This window comes from Acanthochromis polyacanthus, chromosome 11, assembly GCF_021347895.1.
Source record: "Acanthochromis polyacanthus isolate Apoly-LR-REF ecotype Palm Island chromosome 11, KAUST_Apoly_ChrSc, whole genome shotgun sequence".
NCBI lineage: Eukaryota > Metazoa > Chordata > Actinopteri > Pomacentridae > Acanthochromis > Acanthochromis polyacanthus.
In genome coordinates this window covers 40,830,150-40,857,826 of record NC_067123.1, presented here as the reverse complement: position 1 = coordinate 40,857,826, position 27,677 = coordinate 40,830,150, and the positions used below count along the sequence as shown (strand labels likewise).

General features: G+C 42.2%; 1 protein-coding gene across 2 annotated transcripts in view; it reads left to right on the top strand.

Moving 5' to 3' along the window:
* Positions 1-27,677, top strand: part of LOC110965025 (glutamate receptor ionotropic, kainate 5-like) — a 310,421-nt gene that overhangs the window by 265,532 nt on the left and 17,212 nt on the right. For both annotated transcript variants that reach the window (XM_051956156.1, XM_051956157.1), the window contains exons 15-19: positions 10,527-10,636; positions 12,033-12,206; positions 14,068-14,233; positions 16,815-17,040; positions 25,540-25,668. In XM_051956156.1, the coding sequence (XP_051812116.1) occupies positions 10,527-10,636; positions 12,033-12,206; positions 14,068-14,233; positions 16,815-17,040; positions 25,540-25,668 (805 nt within the window). The remainder of the gene's footprint in view (positions 1-10,526; positions 10,637-12,032; positions 12,207-14,067; positions 14,234-16,814; positions 17,041-25,539; positions 25,669-27,677) is intronic.

The following is a 27,677-nucleotide window of genomic DNA, read 5'->3' as shown; positions in this document are numbered from 1 at the left end:
TGGATTGTTTCCCTGTGATTGTAGGGCTCATGTTTGGATTGTTTCCCTGTGATTGTAGGGCTCATGTTTGGATTGTTTCCCTGTGATTGTAGGGTTCATGTTTGGATAGTTTCTCTGTGATTGTAGGGTCCATGTTTGTCTCGTTTCCCTGTGATTGTAGGGTTCATGTTTGGCTAGTTTCCCTGTGATTGTAGGGTTCATGTTTGGATTGTTTCCCTGTGATTGTAGGGCTCATGTTTGGATTGTTTCCCTGTGATTGTAGGGCTCATGTTTGGATTGTTTCCCTGTGATTGTAGGGCTCATGTTTGGATTGTTTCCCTGTGATTGTAGGGTTCATGTTTGGATAGTTTCTCTGTGATTGTAGGGTCCATGTTTGGATAGTTTCCCTGTGATTGTAGGGTTCATGTTTGGCTAGTTTCCCTGTGATTGTAGGGTTCATGTTTGGATTGTTTCCCTGTGATTGTAGGGCTCATGTTTGGATTGTTTCCCTGTGATTGTAGGGTTCATGTTTGGATAGTTTCTCTGTGATTGTAGGGCTCATGTTTGTCTCGTTTCCCTGTGATTGTAGGGTTCATGTTTGGCTAGTTTCCCTGTGATTGTAGGGTTCATGTTTGGATTGTTTCCCTGTGATTGTAGGGCTCATGTTTGGATAGTTTCTCTGTGATTGTAGGGTTCATGTTTGGATAGTTTCTCTGTGATTGTAGGGTTCATGTTTGGATAGTTTCCCTGTGATTGTAGGGTTCATGTTTGGATAGTTTCCCTGTGATTGTAGGGTTCATGTTTGGATAGTTTCTCTGTGATTGTAGGGTTCATGTTTGGATAGTTTCTCTGTGATTGTAGGGTTCATGTTTGGATAGTTTCCCTGTGATTGTAGGGTTCATGTTTGGATAGTTTCCCTGTGATTGTAGGAGCTGCGTTTATGGTTCAGTTTATTTTTCATGGATGAACGGCGCATGCTGATGACATTTATTCTTCGTTCATGTGGACTCACGTACATTGCAGGCTGAGATTCAGCTGTGTTTTCATCGTCTATCTGCACAGAGCAAGCTTCACGTCGTGCCCAAAGATTATTAGATCCATGTGGTACAGCGTAGCAAGCTGGGAACTTATAAGATTGTTAAAATCGTACAGTGTTTAGAGGCCTTTAGATGGTCAACAATTTACACCATCAACTAAAGCAGGAACCAACAGGTTGTTTTAGGGTTCTCTGAATGTTGGCGCATGTTCTCCTGTAGAACTTTCCTTAGGGGAGGAACCTCCAGGGTCGGTTCTTCTCAGTGTCTTTGTAGGAGAACACATGTCCTATATTTTTTCTCTTCATGTCCTTGTTGAGTAGCAGCCTGTTCTTTTCTAACGTTGCATTGAAGAACATAAAATTCACCGTATGTTGTAGGATAACTTAGCAAACCTCTAGAACTGCAGTAACTATCTTGATAGTTCAAGCCTCCAGCTTGAACTGAGTTCCTGCAGTGAAAAGCTGCATTTAAGAGCCTCTGTGGTTCCAAACTTCTTCCATGTCACGGTTTTGGAGGCCTCTGTGCTTTAGACATGCTCATATCTCCTCACCTGACTGTCTTTTTATCCTGACATTCATTCTGAGATCTTACAGGTTTGGACTCCATCAGGTTCCACACAAACTGAGATAATTCATGAAGTCAACATGAAGCTGACCACAGTTTGATGCCACAGCAGAGAGCTGCTAAAATTACCCAGAAACCTTATCTACTTTATCATTATGAGCGGCTGGGTGCAGACTGATGAGGGGAAAATGCCAGTTTTATCCGTTTGAAATCAAAGCTGCTACCAGATAAAATGTGCAGAAAAGTGAAGAGGCCTGAAGACTTGAAACGGCTTCACCTGAGAACATGATGCAATTCAAAACAATAACTCTGCAAGCAGCGCTGTGAAATTCCTGCCGTCTCTTCATCCCTCGGAGTCTCGAACCTGAAAGCAGAATTTGTCAGGAAAATCAAAATCACAACAGCTCCTCTGAAACCAAAATTCATCTGAGGCTTTTCAAATCACCTGCTGCAGATTCATGAAGACGTCCAGCCTGTAGAGCCGTAATGAAGCCGAGGAGGAGCGTCTCACTCGGTAGAAACAACCACTGCGTTCATAGATTTTAAAGTAAGTTTCTGAAGGTTTATATGTTGGAGGGCTTCTTTACATACTTAGAGTGCCATAAGAGATTTTCCTACATCCATTTTTACATTTTTCAGGAACACTGCCTGCAGTTCAACTGAAAACTCCTTAAATTTTTACCACGAGACTATTGGTCATAGCTGAGATTCTAAAGACATAGAATTTTACAAATTTTTTTTTAATTTTCCAGATGGAACAGCTCGTTCAAAATGACCAATTCAAGGACCTGATTCTTTGTGTTTCTGCCCACAGGTGTTTCTTTTATTCTTAACTTTATTTTCCTTTACATCCTGTAGATATTTATCCTTACATTTGTTGTTTGTTTCCATACTCGTCTCCTCTCTGCTTTGTGTAAACACTGCCTGCAGTTCAACCAAGAAAAGTCTGAATATTTGTCACATGACTGTTGGCTTCACGGTTCCACCAAAGAGCACAGATTTTTAAAAAAAATGTTGGAAGGATCTGGTAGAAAAGGTTTATTTTGAGCTAATTTTGTAAATGCAGCATGCAGAATAAAATGATTTAGATTAAATGTCATGATTTTAAGATTAGATTTGGGTTTTTAAAGGAACAGGACATCAGATGAGTAGTTCAAAGACTGTAGGAAGGTTAAAATCCAGGTTTCTGGCTCTGATAATTGGTATTATTGTGCTGTTATTGTTAATAACAGTGAACCCAGTGCTCTTGCTGCTTGTTGTTGTGATAGTCTTTTGGATAATTTTAATTCAATTCAATTCAATTCAATTTTATTTATATAGCGTCAATTACAGTCAAATCGTCTCAAGACGCTTTACAGAACCCATATGCCTGACCCCCAGAGCAAGCCCAAAGGCGACAGTGGCAGGAAAACACCCTTTTAACAGGGAAGAAACCTCGAGCAGAACCCGGCTCTAAATAGGGGGGACCCATCTGCCTGCTGGCCGGGCGGGTTGAGAGGGACAGAGGAGGGCAAGGGGGAGGGATGGGAGAAGAGGGAGGGGTGAGAAAGCAAGGAAAACACAACACACATTTGAATACATGCATGACAGGATATGTGACACAGACAAAGTATAAGCTAACATTGAAAACTGACTCATAGTTTACTCTTATGATGTACGGCTCTGACATTAAACATACTCCTTATATAGCTAGCAGTAAAATTCAAACAGTATGTAAGTTAGCATAACAGTATATTGAAGGCGATGCAGAGTTGACTCGTGGAAAAAGGGAATTGGAAGCAGAGGGCTGGTGGAAGGTCAGTAGCAGCATCCCACAGTGGACATGGTGGAGACTGGACCAGCTGGTGGAACATCGACCGCAGATCTGAAGCATCCAGCTCTGGGACCAGGGACACTCGGAGAAATAGCACAGGGGGAAACAGAGTGAATGTACTGCAATAACGGTATACATATTAAATGTAAAGGTAGATAGAAAGGTAGAAAGGTAGAAAGGTAGTCATTTATAACAAATTTCATGTTATTCTGGACTAATTTTCTGTAATGATGGATCATTTCCAAGTCATTCTGGACAAGTCAAGATAGAATTGGGTGACTTTTTGTATCATAGTTGACATTTTAGTGATATTCAGTCATTTTTTATTAATAAGTGATTTTTTCCACAGTAAATAATGATGGAATTTGTAAAGACATGATCATAATAAAAATAAAAATGATACAGATATATCCCATTTGCTTCAGAAGTCCCTCAGTTTTATACCATTCCAACAATCTACAGGCCCTGACATGTGGTCAAGCGGCTAAAACGGTTAATAAAACGTGTATTTGTTGGTGTTTGTCATTAAAGTGTGCTGTCTCCTGGAGCTGATGGAGCTCTACTGTACATCTGCAGCTCGTCAGTATTCCCTCCACCATCTGTCCTCCATGTTTGATCCGGTGTCTGTGAGAGCCTATTGACTCAATGATCAGTCAGCTGTTTAATGTGTGCACAGCGAGGCCGTGCTCACACAGCGCCATCCCAACCGCATTTCTTTAAGTGTTTGTTTAAGGATTAAGTTGACCGGGAGCACATTTCTACTCACAGTAACGGCCTGCGGGGCAGTTTGCTCTCAGGCCGCCGAGCTGACGAGCAGTCGGAGATCCATCGCCTACGACCGGGAGGAGAGCTTCAGCCTCCTGCTGCAGTCAGAGGATCTGAACCGAGGCGTCATAAATTCACTGCTCTAAACGCTGGGCTGCAGAGCTGCCGATAGACCGGCTAACGGACCCCGCTGATGATAACACACATAAAAACACCGGCTGGATGGATTTACTCAGAGGGACCCGGGCAAAAACTACTTCCAGGGTGCTTATTGAACCCTTTATCATAGCGTTTGCAGTTTGTCTTTCTGAGACACCTTCTATCTCAGGTTTGGAGTGTTTTAAAGGGTATATAACACAGAACCTGTTACTGCAGTAAGCAGGAGTTCCCTTAGTATAGGGTAAAAATGTACAAAATGACTTGAACGTTGTCCAAAGTGACCCAAAAATGACACGTAATTGAAGAAAATTAGTCCAGACTGGCGTGAAATTTGTCCTAAATGACTCAAAGCTTGTCCAAAATGACTTAAAAATGAATCATATATACAAAGAATTTTTCCTAAATGACTCTAAAATTGTCCAAAATGACTTGAAATATAAAATAAAAAAAATAAAAATAAAATAAAAATAAAGAAGCAGCATTTCTGCAGTAATTCCAGCCTTCAGTCCATCATGGTTACTGATGGTTCTCACAATAACATACAATAATAACATGTATGAACGCGTGTCAGAAATGTTCCCTTTTTCCTGGAAAATAATACAAAAACCGTGGAGAAAAATTAAACTCCAGCCTGCTGAATATGAGGCTGAACCACATAAACAAGCAGCTTTAATTAAGCTCTGCAGCCCGCGGGTGTGACGAAGCCGGATTCAACTGTTTGTTTACAAGTGAAACAAGGAAAACATGAATCTAAATATCTTCCTTTCTTCTGCTGTTAGTGGGAAAAAGCTATTATCATGAGTCATAGTTACAACCTAAAGCTGTGATAATAAATGCAAACATACTGATAGTTTAACCCTCTGAACCTGGATTATTTTTACATAAAAAAACACCCAATCACATTTTTTCTGTGTGACGTGTTTTTGATTGATTCAAAAGTTGTGAAGCAAAGCAAGGATAGACGTAAGAAGTGGTGATCTGAGACTTTAGATCAGGAGAGTCCAACTCATCTTAGTGCAGGTTTCACATTCAACCCAGTTTGATCTCCAGTAAAACCAGTAAAACCACAGCATGATAACCTATAAATAACCACAACTCCCAATGGTTCCTTTGGTTTAGTCCAGAAATGTTCACATTTAAGGAATTATCTTTTCACCAAACGCCATGAACAACCTGAAGTTTATTAAGAAAAATAAGTTCAGTTTCATCATCATTCATCCTCAGTTTATCATTTCCACATTACAACTTCCAGATCACAAAGGAACACAACATTTAGTCACCTGGAACTGAACCATGGAGGATTCTACTTTAAAAAGGACAAATAACAACAAAAACAAGACAAAATATTATTAAAACAAGACACAAAATTTTAAAAAAATGAGAAACACAAAACAAAAAATGACAAAAGTGTGAAAAAGCGACAATTATGCACAAAACAATTAATAAAGCAAAAGAAAAAAACAAGACAAAAACACAAATAAGACAAAAAAGGAAATACACAACAACAAAAATATCAGGCACACAATAAAAATCAGACAAAAACAACAAAAACAAGACACAGAACGACAAAAGAACAATGAACAATCCAGTCTTCAAAACAACTTGTCATGGTCTAGAAATAATTTTAAATTTATAGTTTTACTAATTTACAATCTGCAGTTAATGTCTTCTCTGTAGTTTTTACACTTTGAGGGCCGGATTGGACCCTCTGGAGGACCACTTTTGGTCCATGGGCCTCATGGTGGACACCCTGGTTTAGGGGCAGAAAGCACATATTTTAACCAATCATTTAACTCTACAGTGTCCCAGTATGATGGTTTTAGTATTACTAGATTATTATTATAATTATTTAAATAAATGTCTACTGTCAGCGCTTTGTGGTGAGAAACATGTAAAAACATGACATTTTATCGTGCTAAAAACCTGTTTTTCTTGGCTAATATGAGACATTGTGTAAGTAGTATTGTATCAAATAATGGAAAATCCAGATAGCCTGGACCGCTCTGGAAACAAAAAACAAGATCCAGAGTGTTTGGCTCACCCTGAAAACCACCGAGATAAAGCACCAGCCGCGGGCTCAGAGAGCTGCAAACTAAACATGTGGGGGAAAACATGCATCTGCCCTGATTTCATTGAAGTTTCACGTGCATTACATCACTACCTTTAAAGACAACACAAACGTGCACGAGCAACGAGCACGGATCTGAACGTCACACAAAGCAGAGAGGACACAATCTGAGAACAACTCCCAGATCAGCTGAGCACACAAAACAATCATGTCTGCAAGTACAAACAGCATTATGTACATAGTAAACACACACACACACAAACAGACACACACACACACACACACACACACACACACACAGACACACACAGACACACACACACACACACACACACACACACACACACACACACAAAAACAGACACACAAACAAACAGACACACAAACAAACAGACACACACACACACACACACACACACACACACAGACACACACAGACACACACACACACACACACACACACACACACAGACACACACACACACACACACACACAAAAACAGACACACAAACAAACAGACACACAAACAAACAGACACACACACACACACACACACACACACACACACACACACAGACACACACAGACACACACACACACACACACACACACACACACACACACACAGACACACACACACACACACACACACAAAAACAGACACACAAACAAACAGACACACAAACAAACAGACACACACACACACACACACACACACACACACACACACACACACAGACACACACAGACACACACACACACACACACACACACACACACACACACACACACAGACACACACACACACACACACACACACACACACACAAAAACAGACACACAAACAAACAGACACACAAACAAACAGACACACACACACACACCAATCTAAATAGCTTGCGAGCACACTTAAAGATGCTAATCTATTTAATTGCTCAAGCTGTTGACTTGTGCACACACATTAGTGGAAGCCTCGGTGTTTATCTGTGTTCTCGCCCCCCGGTGCTGAACGGAGTAAATTTAGATCCGCCGCTGCTCCCAATTCATTAGAGCTCAATATATTATCAGTCTGCTATTCACCGGATCTGTGCAGCGACATTTCATTACAGCGGGTACGAGTCCGGGTGACGTCATCGCCGTGGAGATACCGGCAGAGACAGGAAATGACATCGTTCATGTTTAGAGCAGGCTGCTGGCTAACCCGTTAGCACCGCAGAGCCTCACGGGTTTGTCCTGATGAGACATGACAGTTGATAAAAAGTTTTATTTCACCAGGACCTGGATGAGTTTCTCTAGCTGTAGGCACCATGACAGAGACTTCTGTGGTCGTTAAGGACCTCCAACCAGAACTAATTTCCAGAATAACCAGAGTGTTTTTATGGCAGAATGACAGATTTAACCAAGCGATTCTTTATTTTATTTTAAAACAAAAGCATCTGTGGTTAGTTCTTAATTCACAATTAATTCCTTCATTCTGGTATCCAGTTCCTCATTACATCCACAATTAGACGATACAAATAATACAGAAACTAACATCACTTCCTCCAGGATTTCTTGGCTTTTTTATAAATTGTTGCATCTCTAAAATGCCTGAATTTGCACCAATTTTTCGAAAAAAAGTGCCGTAAGTTGCGATGTTTTGAGCGCATTTGTTGCAATGAAACTGCAGGATACAGTGATAATTACTAAAAAGTTTCATTTTTTCAGCTTCTTGAACATGTTTCAACATTTTAATAGACAACATTTCTTCCTAAATTAATTATTTAACACTCCAATCCATTTCTACAAGCTGGAACACCACGGTGGAAACCAGCAGCAGCCAGATGCTGGTTCAACATGAAGTGGTTGGTAGATTTAAGGCACTAAATGATCATTTACTGTTGAAGGAATCATATTTGGACATATGTCAGTGGCTTAAAAAGTTAATTTCACATCCTAGCATGCATGTATTCACACACACACGTCCTTTAATGAATCTAACTTCCCTTCATTCTCTCAGAGCTCCAACAGATCTGGATCAACAGCTTCCATCACGGTGATCTGTCTGGTCTGTTTCCGCTCCTTTCAGACGTTCTCCTGACATGTCTGGAGGTAGAAAAGTGTTCGTCAGTCGATGGTTTTCGTTTGTTTTCCACCACAATATTCCACGGGTGTAAAACAGTTTAGCTCTGCTTTGGTGAAGAACATCAGGGAATTGTTTTTCACCCCTTCAGCAGTAATTTTTGTTGGTAAATGAGAGACTTTAGAATGGGACATGTCTGCATCTTCAGACCACAAACAGGAAGTGGATTCAGTGACCGAAATGCATTATGTTTGCGGTGATTGGTGGAATTCACGGGAGGCGGGACAAAACGGCAGAAAAGTTGTGGTGATTGAACAAAATTGCAAAGTCGCACAGAATTCAGAGGGAATGGTTGAATTTGTGATTGTTGTGATCGGAACATTGCAACTTCCCTGAGAGACATCATCCAAGGAATAGTAAAAATAGACATATATTGTTAAAACTACTCCTTTCACGACATCTTCATATTCAATTTTATTTACAAAACGCTAATTACAGACAGTTACAGACGCTTTACTGAACCCCTATGGCCTCGATGTGACGTAAGGCCGGAGGCTGCAGGGACGGAAAACCTTTAATGGAGTCAGAAACATGGCGGTGATGAGTGTTTACTGGATTCCTTTGATGCTTCAGGACATCTCGATGCTACAAAGCAGAGCAGCAGATCAGATATCGGTGTGAGCCCGGCCGTGTGGTGTTCTTCTGAGCCAAAATGGGCAAAAAAACAGAAGAGCTGATTGCCTTCATTACAGCTCCAGTCATCTGCTTTAATTGAGTCCGATCTGGGCGTTCCTCCACCGTCCTCGCTGCCAGATCGCTGCTCCAGCAGACGGAGGAGATGCAGGGGAGGTGATGGAACGGGTCATCTCACCGGGGAACGCTAGCTGACGGTCGTTAGCCGCTGAGAGCCTTGTAACTGTAATTTGCCGGTTTATCTTGTTTTTGTTGTTTCGTTCCAATTGCAGGTTTACGTGCCGAGAAAATGAAGAGAAAAAAACAGGAAAGCTGTTGGGGTCCAAGTGTGTAATTTTCCAAAAATGTGTGGCTGTCAGTGTGAAAGAGGAGGGTGGTTCTCTGAGCCGGAGATGTTGACGGCTTTCTGAGCACGGTGACTGGCAGATGGTCATTATCACAACTCACTGCTGCCAGCTCAGAGGCATCGCATCGCTGTCAGACTGCACGTCTTTACACGTGAAGCGAAAGTTCAGGTGGTTTAAAGAGTGAATGAGTAACCGGAGTGATGCAGAACCAGTCCTCCGCTGAGAATACATGCTGAGGTACAGCACATTCAAACTACTGCCAGGTGAAGTGAATAGCTCCAATCATCTGGCTATGATGTCACCTGTCAGTGGGTGGGATGTATCAGGAGAAAGTACACAAGAAGCTCCTGAAGTTGGTGGGACAAAATGACCGCAATGAAACACAAGACGGCAAAAATGAGACACAAAACGAGACACAAGACGGCAAAAACGAGACACAAGACGGCAAAAATGAGACACAAAACGGGACACAAGATGGCAAAAACGAGACTCAATACGGCAAAAACGAGACACAAGACGGCAAAAACGAGACACAAAACGACAACAATGAGACACAAGACGGCAAAAACGAGGTACAAGGTAACAACAATGAGACACAAATCAAAAACGAGGCACCAGATGGCAAAAACAAGACACGAAATGACAAAAATGAGACACAAGATGACAAAATGAGATACGACTGAATACAAAGATCTGTTCAGTTCAGAAACTGTATGTTGGACAAAATAGCCAAACAAACATCTGTTTTGGGTTTTTAGTCAAACTGAACCCTGAACTCACACAATAAGATTCATGACGGGTCCATCTGTGTGGTTTCAGGAAGCTCAGACAGATTAGACTAATCTGTGAATAAAATGATCCTTTTTATTGGTACAGTGTATTCATAATGTGCATAATCATTTAAATAATTCTCAAACTTTCCTGGAAAAGTTGTTAAAATGTGTTTTGGTTTTAATTCTTCAGCATTCTGCAGCATAAATATACCTAAAGGAAGAAGGTTCTCCACCTCCATTAAGAGCATCTCTGTGTTTGTTTCAGGGTCGTAAGCCCGGCTACTTCTCCTTCCTGGACCCGTTCTCTCCGGCTGTCTGGCTCTTCATGCTGTTGGCTTACCTCGCCGTCAGCTGCGTCCTCTTCCTGGCCGCCAGGTAACACACCTGCCTCCATGCTCGTCTTTCTAATTATAGCTGAAGCATCACAGTGAGCTCAGTTCTGCATTGTGGAGGCGTTTTGTCTGTGTGTCACTTCGGGACGACGGACAAAGGACCTTTTTTCGACTCAACGCTCTCTGTTCACGCTGATAAACAACCTTTAGTCAGTCATGCACTTCAGTAACTACACAGAGAATATATTCTGTTTTAGACGTGAACCTTCTGAACTCCAAGCAGTTTCTGGGTGTTTGTGGGCTCATTTTTACTGCAATATGAGGTCTTTTATGTACATGGAAGCACCACGACCAGGCCTGCTGTGTGGAATAACAGAGTTAGAATGTCAGAAATCATTAAAAAAAAAAGTATATTAAAAACAAAAAATATTTAAATGAGACACAAAACAACAAAAACGAGGTACAGAATGGAGGTGAGCTAACTAAATATGGCACGTTCACTGACATCAGGTAAATCTGGAACTGAACAATAAACATTGAAACCTCAACAACATTATCAGTCCGTTACAATATTCTGTTATCTTCTAGTAAAATGATTCATACATGCATGGAAGTCGTTGGTATTCATGACTTTATGAAGAACTGACGGATGTCGTGATGCACAGAATGGATTTGGTTGATGTCAGTGGAGGACTTCCTGTACTTCAAACATGTAGAATAAAGAGATATTGGAAAAAAAATGAAAATTTAAAAATGCACACAAAAAACATTGCATTCCTTCTTGCATCCATAAAGCCGTTAGTGACTCAACTGTGACCAACAGTGACGCTACAGAACATCTGACTTTACCAGCAGGCTGTGTATGGAAACAGGTGAGTAGTTCAAGGACTGTTGTGAAGTAGAAAAGCAGACAGTTGTTTCTGTTTTTAGAGTTCATGGCTCTGATAAACGGCCAATATGACAATACTGATGGTTGTTTGCCTTTAAAACCTGTCAGCAGGATTAAATAAAGGCGCTGTAAGTCTCTCTGCCCGGTGTTTGGAGAAGACAGAATAACCTGAACCTGCTGCTCTGGTCCTGCTTCATTCTGTTGGTTCTTGAAGTTTCATCTCAGTAGAGAACATCTCTCTGTCATCTTCCTCTCTCTCTTTACCTGTAATTTTGTCGTTCACACAAACACTAAAATGACTGAAACTCTCCAGTCGAGCATCTAAACACCGTTTCTTTTTTTCCGCCTTTCTCACCTTTTTCCTACCTGAGCGCTCGACATGAAATATGTTTTCACAAAATCCACTTAATAGAAGAGTCCTCAGCAGCAGAGTGTTGTGTAGAGCGCTGCAGAGGTCAAACAGCTCCATAAAAGTCAGTTTAGCGGTAAATGAAACGCAGACAGCTGCTGGACTGTTTATTAACGGTGTTCTTTCTCCCTCACCCTCCAGGCTCAGTCCCTACGAGTGGTACAACCCTCACCCATGTCTGCGGGAGCGGCGGGACATCCTGGAGAACCAGTACACACTGGGGAACAGCCTGTGGTTCCCAGTGGGCGGCTTCATGCAGCAGGGCTCAGAGATCATGCCCCGGGCGCTGTCCACCCGCTGCGTCAGCGGAGTCTGGTTGGTAGATTTACACCAGTACAGACACCTGGACCTTCAAGGCTCCTCTTCTCTGTTTGAACACGTTTAGATTAAAACATTAAGCCGTTGAATAGAACCAGAAACTGTGATAAATGGTGGATTTTAAACATGTTCCACACCTGAGCTTCACACCAGGATGTTTTAAAAAGGCTCATTGAATTAATAATTCATTAGGAATCAGATGGACCAGTCCAAAGTTGTTTGAACAAAACACATTAGAGTGTTCACAGGTAATCTGTAGGAATGGACTGATCTCATTCTGAAAGTAAGAGCCCAACTCACCAAAAACAAGACACAAAATGGCAAAAACAAGACACAACATGACAATAATGAGACACAAAATGAAAAAAATTAGACACGAGATGACAAAAACAAGACACAAAGTAACAAAAATTGGACGCAAAATGACAATAAATGTACCTGGTGACCCTTCAGAGGGACACAACTCCAAGCTTTGACACCACTGGACCACAGTAGTCTAAAGCAGTAGCTGTTGATGCATCATTTTAAATAATATAATGTATTATATCAGCCTCAGAGGCACATTTACTGCCTGTCGTGCTTACTATTTTAAATGCAGGGCTTTAACAGTGTAATTATTCCTCCTGCACTGTTCTGTCGGTGCTTTCAGCTCAGTAAAGCTCCAAGTTCTTCCTCCACCGCTGACGTTTCCTCCCTCAGTCCCAGTAGCTGCAGTCGGACAGATGGTGGAGTGATACTGGAGGGACTGGAGCGGCCATCAGCATCTTTTCTCTGACAGCTCTCAGCCTCGTCTGGCGCTTATCCTCAGAAAAAGTCACGACGGCCGCGGCACAAGCTGCAACATACCGACGTCTGTCTGTCCGTCTGAGAGGCTCATTGGCCAGCAAGCTGCCCGGGATGCTCACGAGTCAACGGGAAAGAGGAAACAGAGGGAATAAGATGGACAAAGAAAGGCAAAAAATGGACGTGAATCTTAACCCCGATGTTGTAAATAGAACCGAGTGTTTTTGTTGACAGAAACAAGACACAAAATGACAAAAACGAGACACAAAACGACAAAAACGAGACACAAGATGACAAAAATGAAAGAAATGAGACAAAATGAGCAAAAATGAGACTTGAGGTGTCATTTTGGTGTTTATTTTATTGTCTTCATCATGCATTAAAGCCCAGCAGGCTTCAGACTGTTTTCTCTCAGTAAACTTTCTACTAACACAGATCTTTCTACTCCATTTGCTCTGTTTTAAAGTGAGATGAGGACATTCCTGCCGCTCTCACGTCTGTCGGTTAAATGTGAAGCTGCACTCGGCAGATGGTTCACCAAGTTCAGTTTAATGACAGCAAACAGCTCCAGAGCTCATTATATCTCACTTGTTTTTACTGCACTCACAACAGTGGCATAAAAACAAAGAATTATGTGATGGAAGTATTTCATAATTACTTTTTCCTTCAGACACCTGCAGCTGATGTTGTTCCAGAGCTGGTCTTACACCACGAGGAATTTTCTGCTTCGGTTGTTATAATTAAGTGGAATCACCAGAGAATGAATTCTGCTTTTCTTGTATTCGCTGATCTTCTTTGGTCTCATTTCTGTCTCTCCTGCTCTGCCTCCCCATCTCTCCTCTCCCCTCCTCCCTCCTAACTCCCTCACTCATCACTTCCGTCTCATTTCCTGTGCAGCCGAGGCGTCCTGCCCGGGTTCATGTTTAGGTTGATGGTTTTTACCTAAAACTCCTGACGTCTCCTGCAGTGAACTCCATCTGTCTGCTGCCTTAATGAAAGCAGGGCGGAGGAGGGGGAGACGTTCAGGATGAATGAAGGTTGAAGCTGCTCTTCTTCTTCTTCTCTGGTCCTCCAGGTGGGCGTTCACCCTCATCATCATCTCGTCCTACACGGCCAACCTGGCGGCGTTCCTCACCGTCCAGAGGATGGAGGCTCCCATCGAGTCTCCAGACGACCTGGCTGACCAGACCAACATCCAGTACGGCACCATCCACGGAGGCTCCACCATGACCTTCTTCATGGTAAGACCAGAGGCTCCGCCATGTCCTTCTTCATGGTAAGACTAGAAGCTCCACCATGTCCTTCTTCATAGTAAGACTAGAAGCTCCACCATGTCCTTCTTCATGGTAAGACCAGAAGCTCCACCATGTCCTTCTTCATGGTAAGACTAGAAGCTCCACCATGTCCTTCTTCATAGTAAGACCAGAAGCTCCACCATGTCCTTCTTCATGGTAAGACTAGAAGCTCCACCATGACCTTCTTCATGGTAAGACCAGAAGCTCCACCATGTCCTTCTTCATAGTAAGACTAGAAGCTCCACCATGACCTTCTTCATGGTAAGAGTAGAGGCTCCACCATGTCCTTCTTTATAGTAAGACCAGAGGCTCCACCATGACCTTCTTCATGGTAAGACTAGAAGCTCCACCATGACCTTCTTCATGGTAAGACCAGAAGCTCCACCATGACCTTCTTCATGGTAAGACCAGAAGCTCCACCATGACCTTCTTCATGGTAAGACCAGAGGCTCCACCATGACCTTCTTCATGGTAAGACCAGAAGCTCCACCATGACCTTCTTCATGGTAAGACCAGAAGCTCCACCATGACCTTCTTCATGGTAAGACCAGAAGCTCCACCATGACCTTCTTCATGGTAAGACCAGAAGCTCCACCATGACCTTCTTCATGGTAAGACCAGAAGCTCCACCATGACCTTCTTCATGGTAAGACCAGAAGCTCCACCATGACCTTCTTCATGGTAAGACCAGAAGCTCCACCATGACCTTCTTCATGGTAAGACCAGAAGCTCCACCATGACCTTCTTCATGGTAAGACCAGAAGCTCCACCATGACCTTCTTCATGGTAAGACCAGAAGCTCCACCATGACCTTCTTCATGGTAAGACCAGAAGCTCCACCATGACCTTCTTCATGGTAAGACCAGAAGCTCCACCATGACCTTCTTCATGGTAAGACCAGAAGCTCCACCATGACCTTCTTCATGGTAAGACCAGAAGCTCCACCATGACCTTCTTCATAGTAAGACCAGAGGCTCCACCATGACCTTCTTCATGGTAAGACCAGAAGCTCCACCATGACCTTCTTCATAGTAAGACCAGAGGCTCCACCATGACCTTCTTCATGGTAAGACCAGAAGCTCCACCATGTCCTTCTTCATAGTAAGACCAGAAGCTCCACCATGACCTTCTTCATGGTAAGACTAGAGGCTCCACCATGACCTTCTTCATAGTAAGACCAGAAGCTCCACCATGTCCTTCTTCATACTGTAGTCAGAGTAGAGGCAGTTTGACAATTTAGAATGGCTTAAATAATTGAAAAGGCAAAAACAAAACTTGAATTTCTTTAATATAAAAACAAAAAAGTCCCAATCTGACATCAGTATTTCTCCAGATTCCCTCAGGTGTTACCAGACCTGGAAATCAGGCTCTACCCACTGCAGGTGCTTCACTGCTCAGAGCTTTAATTAGTTTTCTGTAGCTGTGCTGCTCACAGACTGAAATTTAGCTGAAAAGTCCTGGATTTTCCCTTCAGTGATCGTTGGCTGCAGCTGAGTCACTAATGGAGGAGCCCAGGATAGTTTCATTTCTGCAGAATGTGATTAATTCAAATGGTTTATGTTTGGTGCTTTTTTAAATGAGACATGTAGGATAGAGAGATGTTGATGAAATATCTGAATTGTAAGCGAGGATTTGGTTTGATTTTCTAGTGGAATTTATTTATTTATTTATTTGTTTATTTATTAGTTTATTTGTCAGGGACCATGTACAAATGCATTATTCTTGAAAAGAAGAGATGCTTTGTACCAGATTTAGCTATTGCTATTTTCCATCTGCAGTCCCTGGCAGGTCACACAAGTAAAATACACATTACAATTAACAGTGGCACTAAATACAATATTATTAATACTACTAATCCATTTACAGTATGTACATTTAAAAAGCTATGCTACAATTTACATAAAATAAGGCAATGAACAATTTAAGTGGACTGATGCTGACACAGTTGCCTATCAAGGAAGTATTTCTTTATGTTCCTAGAAAAAATGTTCAAATCCACAGACACCTTCAGACCGTCTGGGAGCTGATTCCACTGTTTAATGGTTTTAAATGAAAAGGCTGTCTGTGCAAAGGCAGAGTATCTTTTTGGGATGGCACAGTTTTGGGGAGCATTGATGCACTACAATTGAGGGCTGCTTCTGGATTTGATAAATGGAGTGTTTTTGGCAAGAAAAGGTTTTATCCAAACCCTTTGACAGGTTTTGTTGTTCTGAGGATTCAATATTAAACGACATTGCTGCTAAAATATGTGCAGCATGTCAAGATACATACTCATATTTATATATATATATATAATATATATATAAATATATATATATTTGTATATATAATCTGTAAACTCAAAAATCTAAAAAAATCGCAAAACTAATATATATTTATGTAGATATAAATAATAATAAAACTGATGTATTTTTGCATCAGTGGGTTTTTCAGGGTTAAACTGCGTCTTTAATCACCATGTAAACAGTAAAGTCCTGTTGTTTCCAGTGCTGCCTCATTCAGCTCTCTTCCCCTCTTGATCCTCCAGAACTCGCGGTACCAGACGTACCAGCGGATGTGGAACTACATGAACTCCAAGCAGCCCAGCGTGTTCGTGAAGAGCACCGAGGAAGGCATCGCCCGCGTCCTCAACTCCAAGTACGCCTTCCTGATGGAGAGCACCATGAACGAGTACTATCGCAGCCTCAACTGCAACCTCACGCAGATCGGCGGGCTGCTGGACACCAAAGGATACGGCATCGGCATGCCGCTGGGTGAGTGGAGGGCCTGACGCCGAGCTGATCCCGGCTGTGAGCTTCAGTCACAGAGCCGACCAAAGCAAGTAGACTCTGCTTTATGTGAATATGCTCCGTTTAATGCCAAGACAAACAGCAGATGGCAAACAAGCTGCTGCTAGAGGCCCCATGGTGCCCATCCCTGGTGTCTGATCACAGCAAGCTCCTGACTAATGTGTTGAGAATCGACCTGCGAGCTCAGCGATGACAGAGCAGCTCTCAGACAATAGAAACACTAACACAGGCTGAAAATGAACAAGATAAATCTGCTTTACTGAGGATGACGATTCTGTTTTCTTGGAGTTTGATGAACCTGAAGGCATGCTGCTCAACAAGTCTAACTTTGTGGTCGTATTTCCATGTTCAGCTACTTTCTCCTTCCTCTTTACTGCATCTCAGAGGGAAATATAAAACTTTCTACTTCAGATTTTACACAGTGGAGAACATAACAAACTCTTTAAACCACTGGTTTCCATCATGTTTGGCTTCTTCCACTCTATTACTGATGTACTACTCAGTAACATCTCCACCAAATAGGACTTATTTTCCTCAGAAACGTCTTGAAATGTATCAGAACTTTGCTATTTCTTCTCTCTAACAAACCCTCAGACTGATCTGATGCTTCACTAATAATAATCTAATTTTGCGTCATTCAGAGGGACCAAACCAGCACTTCTACTGCAGTACCTTAACTACCTTTTGCTGCTTGTGTTCACTTCAGTGGGATTTTAAAAACTTGTAAAGGAGTATTTTAACTTTGCAGTCTCAGTACTTCTGCTGTAGGATCATCCAGGGTGTAAAACTAGCAGCAGGGCTCATGAACCTGCAGAGACTAATTGGTCTGGCTGCTCTGTTTGCTCTGCTGCATCCTCTGTGGTGCGTTCCAGGAGCGTTTCTGCTACGTTTGTTGTTGTCTGTTTGCAGAAATGTATTAAGCTGATATCACGGGATGAAGCGGAACGGATCGGTACATGGGTCGAGTCGATGCCAGAGTTAAAGGATGTGGCAAATCAATTCCAGCTGAACATGGATCAACGTCAGGCTGCAGAAACCTTTAACTGTAGTAAAATCAGCTCTGTGGCCCAGAGAAGTTAAATGAGACACTCTTGTAGTCCTGTCACTGACAGTTTTTAAAACAGCCACCTGCAGAAAATGGTGGATTTATACCCATAAGCCCTGTTAACACGGGATCAGTTTTACCTCAGGACCAATGATGATGTGGAATAACTGGAGGATGTCTGATGTTAACTCCGTGTGAACGATCCATGTCTGGAATTTGAAAACTAAAAATTCCACCTTAAATTTCCTACCATATTTCACCAAACACAGACGTCCTGTGGTAGTACTGGTCCCATGTGAATCTGCATCTCAGTGATTGGGGGTATTTTAATTGTTTTTATTGTTTTCTGCCTCTTTCCTGGTTGAGTTCTGGAGGCTGCTGTGGAAACTATTGACAGTATTTTAGGGTGAAATGCAGCAGTAGGCCGATACACAGCAGAGTAGGCTGGGAATCATTGGGCACCTCACGATTTGATAACGATTCAGGGGAGACATTTGATTTTAAAACAATTATTAATGCATTTTAATTTATGTGAAGTGGTGCACTTTTTCACAGCACACATTTCTTTTGGCCTCCCTGAAGAAGCATTCATCTCTTCCAGTTTTGTCCTGCAGACGAGGCGTACCGCACTCCTTAGTTCCACATTATTTAGAACCTTCTGTAGTACTTTAACAGATTTAAATAATCCAAATTTGGATGTTTGTGGATCGATGCAGATTCGTTCACCTCCGATTGTAAGAATCAGAAATCTCCCACATCCCTACAGCAGGCCTGTGGATCAGTCACAGAAAAATCAGACCAACCAGAAGAGGGAAATCTGGGAGGATTCAGAGATGGATGAACATTTTTCTAGTCTGACGTTCACTAAACGTCCTGACGGTCCGTTATCCCAACAACGCTGCCCGCTGTTCTCAGGTCATGCTGCTGCTGTAGACGTGTTTACTGCTGCCATGACGACGACAGCGGATGTTGCGACGTGCACAGATCTGATGTCATATCAGGGTTTAGTACTTAATGTAGTATTTGCACAGGATTAGCATCACCTGGGGATCTCTGGTAGTTGTGAATCTGTGTTTCTTGCATTCTGACGGGATAAGAGAAGTCTTTATTTTACTGGGATTTAATGACATTACAGCCGGATATGATGTCAGATCTGTGCACGTCTGATGGGTCCCAGAATCCGGTGTGATACCTGCTCTGTGTCGCCATGGCAACATGATCTGTTCTTTCCAGAACCCTTTGGCCGATACGTCGCTGTCAAAAACCGATGTTGGAACAATGCTATTGTTAGGGTCTTGTTAGGTTCATGGAAAGCTCATGGTTCAGGTTAAAGTGATCACTTTTATTGTGGTATGTAGTCGTCATAGCAACAGTAAACATGTGACCTGAAAACAGCGGGCAGAGTTGTCGGGATAACGGGCCGTCAGGGCGTTTATTTTTGTTGAAAGATAGAAAAATGTTTCTTACCACATGCTGCTACACGTCATCCATCTCTATCCCAACAGATCTCCCTCTTCTGGTTGATCTGATTTAGTCGTTTCTGTGAATGCTCCGTAGGTCTGCTGTGCATCGGTCTACTGCTGCATTTCACCCTAAAATACTGTCAATAATTTCCACCGCAGCCTCCAGAATTCAACCAGGAAAGAGGTAGAAAACAATAAAAAACAACTAAAATACCCCTCAGTCACTGAGATGCAGATTCACACGGGACCAGTACTATCACAGGACGTCTGTGTTTGGTGAAATATGGTAGGGAATTTAAGGTGGAATTTTTAGTTTATACATTCCAGACATGGATCATTCACACAGGATGAAGATCAGACGTCCTCCACAGTTATTACACATCACCACTGGTCCTGAGGTAAAACTGATCCCATGTGAGCAGTACATTAGTCTACATTTATAGAGTCAGGCTGTGATGATAAAGGGGAGTAGAGCGAGCAGCGCCGTGCTTGTTGGTGGTCTAGAGATGTTTTTGGACCGGTGGCCTGGTATAAATGTGGTTCCTTGTTATCAGGCCGTCCCATGTCAGCGTTTCTGGACGGTTTCAGCTCCACTATACAAACTAAAACCCTGATCGCAGGTCTCCCCAGAAACAAAGCGAGCACTAGCCTGTCCTTGTGAAGAGTAATTACCGCCGTCTGCCGTCGCATCACCTACCGAGGCTGCGCTGCCTTTTGTCCGGCTCCTCGTGCGTCGCCTCTGTTTTTCGGCCGTTAACCAGGTCATATTCTTTGTGCAGCTGCTGTTCTTGGCAAATTAAATCCGTCCCGTTTCCAATTTGGCCGGCTCTGCTTCAGCCGGTGTCTGGCCTCGCCTCGTCATCTGCCTCACACTTGTTTCTGGTGATGAGTGTTAGTGCATAGATTAGCATAGTTAATGGAGGAAGGAGGAACAGATGTGGAGAGGGGAGAGGAAGCAGCGGGGAGACGGTGGAAAGACGAGGAGTTTTTCTGGGAGAGCGGCCTGTCAGTTAAGTGATGGAAATGAAAGCAGCAGAATGAGGCGGGTGTCTCTGGTGGACGTCGTCTCCCGTGTTCATCGAGCTGACTGACAGGCAGATTAGCAGCAGCTTAGACATGAGAGCTTCAGCTGCTTTAACTCCAAACAACAGGCACATTCTGGGTGTTTATTTAATGCTCCTATTATGTTTCTACTCATTCTTCACTGAAATGTAAAGAAACAGAACAACCGTGAATACAAGTCGGTGATAATTATTCCATAGATCTTTAAAAATGAAAGAAATCAGGGCATCCAGGTAGATCAAATGGTTGAGCAGGCGACCCATGAACAGGAGCTGTAGTCCTCGATGCAGCTGTTTACTGAAGATCTTCTCCTACTTTCCTGTCTGTCTTTCAACTATATCTATCTAATAAGGCCAAAAAATGAAAGAATTTGAATTATTTTTGTTTACAAAACTTGAAAAATCCTGGAGTCAACATGTACAAAACCGGCTTACAGCTGTTACTACACCTGGAAAAGAAGTGGTGACAGGTTAGATATTATTTGACTACGTTGCACCACAATGCAAGATCTTTCACCAGCAGAATGGATCTTTCAACAGTTAGCTTCTCTAGTCACCAATTTGAAAAATGCTGCATTTATTATATATATTTATTATATATATGGAATCGGTGTGTCCAACAGGTGTTACCAATACAGGAGGTCCTCGGTTTACGACGTCCTCGACTTACAGCGTTTTGTCAGAACTGATTACGAGTCGGTTCTCGGTTTAACGTACGGCATTTCGTCATTACTTCAAAAATGGTTCAGTGGAACTAGTTGATGAGCAGAGCGGATGAATACGTCGTCACACTGCGCTATCAGACGTCTTTGTTTCCATTCTCTGGTTGTACTCCACCTTGGATTGTGCTGCATTCACTAACTTTTACCTTCTTTATGGCTCCCAGCGTAAGTCAGACTCTTCTGATGCTGGAAGAAAAGGAAAGTTGTCTCCATGGAAGTGAAATTAGACAGAATAAAACACTGGGAACAGAAACACCGACCAACATGGGTCAAGTAGCTTGGACTAAGGCTGCATTCAGACTGCAGGCTAAAGTGACCCAAATCCGTTTTTTGCCCCTATGCGACCTGTATCTGATTTTTAATGACAGTCTGAACGACACAGAACAGATTTTTTCAAATGCGACCCAGGCCACTTGGACATGTGGTCCTAATTCTGATACGTATCGGATCTTTGTCCATGCGACTTCAGTCTGAACGACCAGGTCACATTTATCCGACCTATACGTCATTGGTACACGACAAACATCACTAATCTGCGCTCAAGCAAAACACGTCTTCGGGCTGCCGAAAACGTGTGTCTTGCCATGAGTGTGTTAAAAAGAGACGTTCACATATGTAGGTAAAGGTCGCCCTTATAATTCTAAAATTCTGAATGAAGTCTGCATCTGTGAAGCCTCTCACATCACTATCCACCACTCCTGGCTGTGACTCCTCACCCACACAGTTCTCTGGACAGACGTTGCTGCCACTGCCCCACAAAACACCAGGGCCAAAATCCTGGCTCTCTTCCTTCTTGACCTTCTCCTTAAAACCATTAAGTTATAAATTTGCTGGCTCTGGCTGGACAACAACTTTAAAATGGCCAGACATGCTCTGCTGTTAGCGTCCATGTTTACTTCTGTAAACACTGAACACGCTCTCTGTGTGTCGTTGTTGTGTCCTCTTCTGCGCATGCGGGAACCTTTTGGGTCGTGTGAGGTTCACACAGGAGATCACATACAAGTCGTATTTAATTGGAAATGTGAATGAACTCGCAAAAAAATCCGATTCACAAAAAAATCGGAATTGAGCATTAAGCCCTGCAGTCTGAAGGTATCCTTAGTCACACGACTGTCTGGATGATCATCGGTGATAGAAGGTGGATGCTGGTATTTTCCTACTGAGTTGTGTTTCAGTGGGAGCTAATGACTGTTTTTGTTGCTGTAGTTGTACTAATATGGAAACTGATCCATACTGTGATGCATGGAGCGGCTTTGTTTACATTTTCACCAGAACTTACAGCGAAAACCGACTTATGTAGATCAGTAGGAACAGAACTCTGACATCCATTGAGGACTCGCTGTTCTGGGAAGAAAACAGCGGCTCTGCATACATTAGTACTTTTTTGTTTTAACCATTTCTAACTCTGTTTTCACACCATGCTGAATGTGTCTCCAGCAGCCTGCTCCTCTGTTCACTGCTCCTGAGCCATGCTGCATTTAATCAGTGATCCACTTGGTTTTATTTTCCTCTCAGTCTTTATTATTGTCTTTTCTCTGCTAAGTCAGTCCTGGCTTCTCAGGAGCAACTTGTTTAGAGTTTTTTTTACAGAATATAGAGAAAACGATTGAGCTTCTTTTGTTGATTTTGATGGAATATCACTATTTTAGGCTTATTTTTGTTTCAGTTTTACCTGCTGAAGCTGCACATCGCTGGTGATGCGTTCATGGACAGCTGGAAAGTTGAAAATCCAGTGGTTCTTTCTGTTTTTAAAGTTTCTCATTGTCACCGATAGTGTCATTCTGAAGATTTTTTTTGACAGAAGCCGTCCGGCAGGTATTGGAGTTTGGAGGGATCAAGCTGAAGAGTGATTTTGGTTTCATGTCTCATGACTCTTATTAATGTAAGATTCAAGCAGCTGCAAGTAGTTGTTAGCATTAGAAACATCCAATGAGCTTACCGTTGTAGAAGGACAGGTGCAAAAACCACTGAGGAATTAAAACCAGCTGAACTTCTTTTCACTTCGAGCTGATGCCACATCCTCTCCTTGGCTCTGAGTTTAGATCCAAGCGAACCATCATCGACTCCTAACTGGAGCAGTTTCCCCAAAAAGCCGTCAGCAGGAGTGGGTGGTGTGGAAGGACGGGATTAAAGGAGGCTTGAGTTCTAGTGGGAGGCTGAGCAGGAGAGGCAGCTCTGTGAAAACGTCCTGTCAAACCTGTGCCAAACTTCCCAGACATCAGGACGCTTCCGCCTTAAACTAGAAAAGTTGGCTGCCATCGCAGTGCAGTAAGTGGGTTTTAAAATAAGTCTGACTGACGTTATGGAACACAAAATTAGATCAAAAGACTTATTTAAGGCAGAAAGAAGCATATAGACGGATATGTCGCTGGTATCCATTAAAATGATTTTAAGAAGGACCTTTACTTCAGCCAAGTCAAACAATCTTCCTTAGTAAACAACAAGAAATTCATTTTTACTCAAAAAACACTAAAGATAAAAGCTTAAATTCATAATTAAAAGGCCTGGAATGCAGTTTTTACCTTCAGTGTTGATCTTTAATGAATAAAGACATGAATTCAGACCAACTCTACAATGAGGCTGGAGCTGAACTAAAAGCCTGAAATGTAATTAATGACAGAGTGTAAACGATGTGGTGAAGAAACAGAAGCAGAGGAGGACAATCAGAAGAGAGAAGGTTCGCTTTTTAAATGGTGTCCGTTCATTTGTTTAAAAAAACTGACATTAATCTCTCCTTTGGAAACTTGCCAGACAAGATATCCAGCCTCAGAGAGAAGTTATTTCCACAGAAAAAGGTCATAAATCAGTTTAGTTAAGAAGGAAAAGAAGGTAGATGTCAGGATCGTAGTATAAAAGGATGAAACTGGTAAAAGAAGTCTTCACTTATCTTCTGCCTTCAAACACTCCTGCTGTCCGTCACTCTGGGAAAGTCAGTGTCACTTTTTAATGGAATAAATAGGAAGATGAATGGATGAGAGGCGGCGAGGATGGAGGTCGGATCATTTGCAGCCTTAGAGGGCGAAATATTAATGAGAGGCACTGCTAGAATATAATCTGAAAAAGAGCTCAGCGTGTACCTGTGAATGTGGATCAGCTGATGATCTCTGCTCAGGTTTTTTCCCTCATCCTCTCTAACTTTTCCACCCTTAATAAGTGACGTTTGTACCTAAATATAACTATTAAAACATAGCTGTGTTTTAGGATTTCTTAGATTCTCCAAATAAGCCCAGCGTGCTGCTGTCGTTTTCACATTTTTACAACCTAAACCAGGCTACACATTAAACTCTGCCACGTCTCTCCATGTGGAATGGATCTTCCAGCTACTCGCTCCTCTGTTTACTATTTTGGAGCCATTTAGTATTATTTAGTTTATTTTATCGTTTAGTCTTAAACACTAATCCAAATGTTTGGTCACATGACTGCTGGTCACCGCCGGGTCGGTTAGAACGGCTTCTCAGGAGCAGAAAATGCATTTTTAACTGGATTTGATACAAAAAAATGAAGAAGAAGTTCTTTTGAGAAAACATGCCAATTTTAAGCCTCGATCTGATGAATATTTCTGACAGAACCGTACATCACATGGTTACTTCAAGAACCGTCAGAAAATTGACAATCTGACAATTCTGTTGTTGGTTTTTGCAGTTTCTGGCTGATAATGGAGTGATGTTGGCTTCTTTGTTAGGATGACATGTCTTTAAAGGTCAGATGGTTTGTTTTGCTCGTATGAATACTTTATGTTTTGGTTTCAAGCTGAAATCTCAGACCGACTATCATAAAATTGATCTGTTTGTTTGATTGTGAACCCTAAATGAGCTGCCACCTGAAGGCAAACAGACACCTTGTTCTTCCAGCTTTCTTGGGCTGTTTTTTTAAATATCAATAATTCCAACAGAGTCTGATTAAACGAACTATGCAGGTCCTGAGCTCATGGTGACAGCTCTGATGTGATTTTGGTGGAAATTCAAAGTACAATCTGCTGTGGTGCCAGATGAACATCTGAGGTCCTGATAGCGTATTTCTCTCTGGTCAGAGCGTTACGGTGAGGCTTCACCAGAAACATCAGCGATGAGACATTAACATCAGTTTGAACAGATTAGAAAGAAGCTCAGATGATTCAAACCAAGTGGAGGTTTACAAACTGGAGGATGACTCTGCTTCTGTTCCCTCATCAGGTTCTCCGTTCAGAGACGAGATCACTCTGGGAGTCCTCCAGATGCAGGAGAGCAACCGGCTGGAGATCCTGAAGAGACGCTGGTGGGAAGGAGGAGAGTGTCCCAAAGAGGAGGACCACCGAGCCAAAGGTGACCAGAAAAAACCTCCACACCCAAAACATGAGTGGTATCCAGCTTCTCGGTTAGCTCCTGGAAGAGTTACAAGAACAGACTGAATAAAATGTCTCAAGTAGAAAAATAAAACAGGAACCTGGAACTTTGAATTCCCCAGTTCCCTCCTTCCTTCCTTCCTTCCTTCCTTCCTTCCTTCCTTCCTTCCTTCCAAAATTCCTTCCTTCCTTCCTTCCTTCCAAAATTCCAAAATTCCTTCCTTCCTTCCTTCCTTCCTTCCTTCCTTCCTTCCTTCCTTCGTTCCTTCCTTCCTTCCTTCCAAAATTCCTTTATTCCTTCCTTCCTTCCTTCCTTCCTTCCTTCCTTCCTTCCTTCCAAAATGCCTTCCAAAATTCCTTCATTCCTTCCTTTCTTCCTTCCTTCCTTCATTCCCTGCTTCATTCATTCCTTCCTTCCTTCCTTCCTTCCTTCCTTCCTTCTTTCCTTCCTTCATTTCTTCCTTCCTTCCTTCCTTCTTTTCTTCCTTCCTTCCTTCCTTCATTCCTTCCTTCCTTCCTTCCCTCCATCCTTCCTTCCGTCCTTCCTTCCTTCCTTCCTTCCAAAATTCCTTCCAAAATTCCTTCCTTCCTTCCTTCCTTCCTTCCTTCCTTCCTTCCTTCCTTCCTTCCTTCCTTCCTTCCTTCCTTCATTCCTTCCTTCCTTCCCTCCTTCCCTCCAATTCACTCCATAATATTTTGAAATATTACACTGTTAAAATGAGCTTTATAATCAGAGCTATATAATTGACCATTTTATTGTTTTTCACACCAATATCCTTAATTAAACATTAAAAAGCCAAATATAATGTGTCTACATTATACAGCCAGAATGACTTCCCAAGCCTTTCTACCTGCTGGATTATTTACAGTTTGTTTCTTTCTTCCACGTGTGTTTTTCCTCCTTTATGAATCATCCTGCAGATCAACAGTATCACCTGTAGAGCTGCTAGCTTCCTAAAAAACAATCAATAGTTTTCCTAATTGCTGTTTTCAGTCTTCATGTTTGATGAGGCATAAAACCGGGAGCTACACACCTGAATCATTCCACGTCTTGTTTTCTGTCTGTCTGCTTTCTGCTCGTCAATAATAACGACTAAACTCTCCTTTGGCATTATTGACCCCACATGTTTGGTTCAGTACCACTCTTTACCTTCATCAACGTTCTCGCTGCCATCGTGTTTCCAGCAGCCAATCATAATGAGTCCCGTCGGAGCATCGATCAGCTGCTTCCTGTCGTCTGTGTGCAGCTTTCTGCGTTTCAGGACAGAAACAGTCAGCCTGAAATGATCTGAAGGTGGGAGTTCAAACTGCATCACTCCTGTCTGGGGAACAATAATCTGTTTACAGTCACATCGTGGGAAGGCAAATCCCCAGAACACAAATAATTAAAAAACACAACTTGTTTTTGTTTAGTTTTGGATCGATCTTCAGGAAATGTGTGTTAGTCGGAGAAACAACCTCTGAAATGAAGGAAACACGACTTTAAGCTCCCATTTAGACAGATCTGAAGTCTGAGAATAAACAGTGAGTGTGTGACCTCATAAGAACAGGAAACGTCTGTCAGGAAGATCCTTCAAAGTAAAAGCCTTTTTCCACTGCCTGATTGGTTACAAAGATCACAGCATGTAGGGAAGAATCCGTGTTTGGGTGTCTTTTTTTATTCTTTAGGGAGATAACTGGGTGAAAAAACCAGTAGGATATTTATTTCTTTTTGTTCGTTGTTTATTTGAGTTTTTGTTTGTCATTTTATATTGTATAAAAAATTGCCCCTTTATTGAAGCCAGAGACTGAAATAGAAACAGTCTTTCTTTTTGTGATGCACCATTCAATTGGATATTTTATTAAAAGTCATTTTATTTTATGGATCCTATTGAAAGATTTTCCAAACATGAACTCATTGCTCAAACCAGATTATGTAGAAATTTAAAAAAAAAACAATCTGCACTTCTTGTTGCAGCCATAAAGTCAATAAGTGGTTCTGAATTATTG